The 4,944-nt window shown below is 49.6% G+C and overlaps 1 protein-coding gene across 1 annotated transcript in view; it reads right to left on the reverse strand.

The window, feature by feature from the left end:
* RIPK4 (receptor interacting serine/threonine kinase 4) overlaps positions 1-4,686 on the reverse strand; it is a 23,085-nt gene extending 18,399 nt beyond the window's left edge. Inside the window, exon 1 of the mRNA XM_027635133.1 lies at positions 4,285-4,686. Within this exon, the coding sequence (XP_027490934.1) occupies positions 4,285-4,466 (182 nt within the window). The 5' untranslated portion in view covers positions 4,467-4,686. The remainder of the gene's footprint in view (positions 1-4,284) is intronic.
* Between the last annotated feature and the right edge of the window lie 258 nt (positions 4,687-4,944).

Raw genomic sequence — 4,944 nt, forward strand, 5'->3', positions numbered from 1 at the left:
AAAAAAGGAAAAAAAAGGAAAAAAGGAAAAAAGGAAAAAAGGAAAAAAGGAAAAAAGGAAAAAAGGAAAAAAAGGAAAAAAAGGAAAAAAAGGAAAAAAGGAAAAAAGGAAAAAGAAAAAAAAAAGAAAAAAGAAAAAACTTGCACACAGGACAGCTGAACTCATGTAAATCGTGGGGTGCCCACACTTCCCCCTATAATGGACTTAGAAGACAGGGGCACACACATCAAGAGCTCTAGCACTGAGTCCAGTGCCAAACAGCATCTCTGTCAGAGAAGTGGATAACAGAACAGCCATTTTCAAAGCAATCACGAATATTACATGAATGGGAGACCTCTGACATCCTCAAAAGAGTTGTCTGCTTCCACTCAAAGTCAGACCTCGAACAGACAGGGCTGCATTCTTTGGATTCTGCAGGAGAGACAAGGGACTTGCTCTTGCCCACCACCTCACTCCCCAGGGCCCAGACTTTGTACCACAAACCCTGCCACAAGAACAGCAGGAATTACGGCTGTATCTGCATTTGTGTGTATCCAATCTTTATGCCCTAGAGATAACACTGTTATAAAAACACAGCTTTAAACTCACGAGGCAGTCCTTGCAGTTTTATATTCCCCCACCGCTGCCACCACATTTCCCTAATGGAGTCTGAGACAGAGCAGTTAAAAGTTGCTCCAGAGAAACTCAAAAAAGGCCCTGAAAACCTGTCATGGGGCCATTTGTGTTAAACACCTCCAGAGGCAGAGCAGCCAGGCTTTTCCCAGCCCAGGGAAGTCGGGAATGCAAAAACTGCTGGTGGTGCAGATGGGGGCCACAAAATTATTAACACCTCTGAATTTCTTCAGGAACTCTTTTCATCTGCATCGTGCCATAGGTTTTAAGGGTATACAGTGTCCTCTGCTCTGCAGGGAACATCTTTAACGACCTGCACATTGCTGACCCTCAGAGAAGAACGTGAATAAGAGAATACAGGAAAAACCACTGCGTGGTCTGGGCAGAATATGTTGGGGAAAAAAAGGGAAGGAAAAAAAAAAAGAAAAAAACCTTTCAGGTTAACAGATCTCAGCCCTGCTAACAGACCTCTGTAGCACAGCCCTGGTACCAGAGGATTACAGGTTAAACTGGAGAGCCAGGCTCACTTTTACTCCTTAAGGAGCACAAGGAGAGTATTAGGTTCGACTTACACATCCAGAGGCCGAGATGTTTATTCACCTTCATCACCTAAATAAACACAGATTCCGCTAACAGCAAGGCACTTCCAAAACCTCCTAAACTTCTAAGTCCTGCCCCACTCCCAAATCCAGGATATGCAGAGGGAGGTACACACAAGCCTTTGCTAATTTTTTTTCCCCAACGAAGAAGGCAGATCTTTCTACCTCCACAACCCTGCAGTCACCCCCACGGCCGACACCTCCAGTGAGGAGCCCTCTCCAGGAAACGTTGCCTCTTTCACACCCGTTACAGCCTGCACATTTATGTTCAGATGTAAGAGATCCACAAAGGATCCTCTCCAAGATCCCCACCCTTTTTCTCCAGATCACACTTTCCTCCTGGCCCACACGGGTAAAGAGAAGTGACTTCGCCCTCTCCACTGCAAGTCCTGGGGGAAGAGGCTCCTCCACCTTTCTTTGTCACACTCTTTTCCTTTGGACTTACATCGACCCTCCCCACTTTGAGAGCACCTTGAGTCATATTTGGGAAATGCAGACTCAGGGGACTGGGGAAAGCGGGAGCAAACAAGGTGTTAGGAATGGAATCTGGCTGGATTGTCTGAGAGGGCTTGGGCTTAAAGGTAAAAGCACTTCTGGCTCTACATTCAGTTTTTCTTCTGCTGGAGGCCACTTGGCTCTGTGATGTGATAATTGCCAAGGGAATTACTCCAAATCTCTCACTGTCTGCAGAAGCACAGCAAGAAAGACTACAGAGCGTTACCGCCACCGAGCCATTACAAACAGGGTTTTAATGTGGTACCAAATAAATACATCAGAAAAAGCCTCCCTGTTTTTCAGTTAATGTTTCTGATACCACTGGCAATTCTTCTAGCTCTTCACAGGGTTCCAAGTAACAGCTAGTCAAGTTAATCTCCTGGATTAACAGTCTAATTACACAGGCTTGTTTCGACCTGCGGACTAAAGAGGTAGTGTTTGACTTTGTCTGTGCCCCCCACTCCACCATTTGAATAGCACAAGTTTATTAGAAAAGTTTTTTGAGTGAAAAGTCTCAGTGGAATCAACTCCTGAAAGGGAGAGCAACCCAAAAACCAAAGGAGAACTAGTTATAAAAAAAAAATTTAGCTAAGCTTTATTTTGTAAGAGCAGCTGCTTCAAAGGCCAGGAACCCTCCAGTTTCTAATCAATGCTCCCCCTCAAGCATCTGAAGCACAAATTCTACAGTAAAATAAATTAGTGTTTCAAGGATTGGTTTATTGAAATGAATCAGAAGCTGCAGGAGCCCCACCACGCCCTCAAAGTTCCCAAATTCTCAAGTCATTTTCGCTTATTGCACTGGATGTTTGTATGGTCTTCCAGTATGTGCACACTTCATAGCCACTGAGGGACAGGTGGTTCCCTGCACACAGTATATATTAATATACAGCTGTGGTAGCAACTCTCAAAATTAATTGTTCATATTAAAATAGGTGACAGCATCCTTCGACTCAGAGTGAAAATTAACTTCTGGAGTAAACTTCCAGATGTGTTTTGCAAACTAAAAGTGTAACAAACGTTCTGGCTTATTTTTAAGACATGTTTTAATCCTAACTGAAAAATTAATCAGCTACAGTACTATTTTGATTAGGCCTCAATAAGCATAAAGCCTGAAATCTACTTTGAAGTTTTAATGCTAGGGGGGCTTGCAGGTTAACCCAACAAAACAACCTTTACAACTCTGAGGTCTTTTCCATTTTATTCACAGACAGCACAGCTACCCCATGCATATATTAAACTCTCCCTTTCCCCTTTCTTAGAAAGGACATTTAATTTCATTTACTATTCTACATAAGCCATGCCTATAGCAAAGTCAGCAGTTCAGATAATGGAAAAGATGCCCCACTACCCCAGAAATCTTGTAGAAGAGAGGTTTACAAACATTTTCAATCTTGGGGCAGCTTATCTCCCTCCTCCTGCAGGATCCATAAGGAAAACCTTTTGGGACCGAACCAACCCCACGCCTCAAAAAATGAACTGCAGCATCAGCTCATGAGTTGGTAAAGATCCCAAAGATCAAGGTGGAGCTGGAAAAGCTCCATGAATGCGATCGGACCCTACTCACCTCCTTCTGCACAGATGCTGACTGCTGGAAATCACTCCTGTCCCTAAAACAGAAGGATGTTTCTAAAGATGCATCTGACAGCCTTCCTCTCCTAGGAAAGGAGAGCTGCACTCAGTAGGCCCCCATCCCTGGAAGTGTTCAAGGCCAGGCTGGACGGGGCTTTGAGCAACCTGGTGTAGTGGAAAGTGTCCTTGCCCACGGTGGGGGGTTGGAACGGGATGATCTTTAAGGTCCCTTCGAACCCAAATCATTTTATGATCCCATACACAGCATGAGCACAGCACAGCCCATCGTCCAGCACCACGAACCACAGCTACTCACAGAGGGCAGCTGGGCTGGAGGGGGTTCCCACTGTGTGGTACCTCTACCTACAACACAGCCCCACACTGGATTGCCCAGTGAGGACTCACCCTGAGCACACAGACACAGAGAGAGGCGCTGACCCTGAGCTGAACGTGGTGAACACACTTCCCAGCACGTCTCCTTCCAGCACCCACTCCCAAAAGACACCAAGCCCGCGGCTACAGCACCCACACCCCAACACCCCCCACCCTAAACCTGCTACTACCGCACAGGAGTCACAGCTAACACACCTGCGAGCTAAAGGACTGCTTTGCTCAAGGCAGGGAGCCCACCGAGGAGCCCCTGGGTCCCATTCAGCATTTCCCGTTCGGGACTGGTTTCCAGGACCTTTGGAGCCACAGCAGGCCCACTGCTTTTAGCACAAGCCAACACACGCACAACCTGGGCAGGGCAAAAATGCTTTCCGAGTGGCTCCGAGGGAACAGGCAGGGCACATGGAATATTTGATCCTATCTGCTGCTGTCGGAAGAAAGGGCTGCGAGGCGGGCAAGGCTGCGGATGGGGAGCCCTCAGTGACCCCGCGGCTCCCCCCAGCTGCACATCCACGCAAGGGCAACCGCAGGGAGCTGTGGGGCAACCGAGGACTCTGGGATGCCCCCGTGGGAAAAGCACCGTCGTCCTCCCCCCAAATTCCCCTCGTCGGCCCCTTACTTCTCATCCACATGAAGGCTGGGCGAACACTTGATGGCGAGCCAGGTCTTCCAGTGGAGGTGCCGCACCTTGTACACCTGCCCGAACCCCCCCGAGCCGATCTTCTCCCAGCTGCCGAACTCGCTCTCCTCGAAGGTTTTCAGCAGTCCCATGGCCCACGGGGAGCCGCTGTCCTTGGCCATCGCTGCCGCTGTGCACGGACACCGCCCGGCTCCGCGGAGCGAGCGCAGCCGCCGCCGCTCCCTCCCTCCTTCCCCGCCGTCCGCCCGCCCAGGTGAGTCAGGTGAGTCAGGTGTGTGCCGGGGGGGGGACCGGCCCGGCGTCACTTCCTGGGCCGGGCGAGTGGGTGGGTTTTCCAGAGGCCCCTCTTGTTTCCCGGGACCGGGGGAGCGGGGCAGTTCCCAGGTTACAGCTGCCCCGGGGCAAAGTTCGTGTCCGGAGCTCCTCGGGCAAAAGCGATGGGGAGGGAGGGGAGCGAGCGTACGCTTTTGAGCCGTGACAAATCAGCTGTTAAATAAAGGGCAGGGAAGCACAAGCCACTGTATTCCTGCCTTTTTTTCTTCCCTTGCTCGGGGAACCCCGTCCCTCCATCCCTTCCCCTGTGCATCCCACTCGGCTCTGCAGGACTCCGGGAGCCTTCACTGCATGGCCAAGGCTTGT

This window comes from Corapipo altera, unplaced genomic scaffold (assembly GCF_003945725.1).
Source record: "Corapipo altera isolate COAL_440 unplaced genomic scaffold, ASM394572v1 0, whole genome shotgun sequence".
In the NCBI taxonomy this organism is placed as follows: domain Eukaryota; kingdom Metazoa; phylum Chordata; class Aves; order Passeriformes; family Pipridae; genus Corapipo; species Corapipo altera.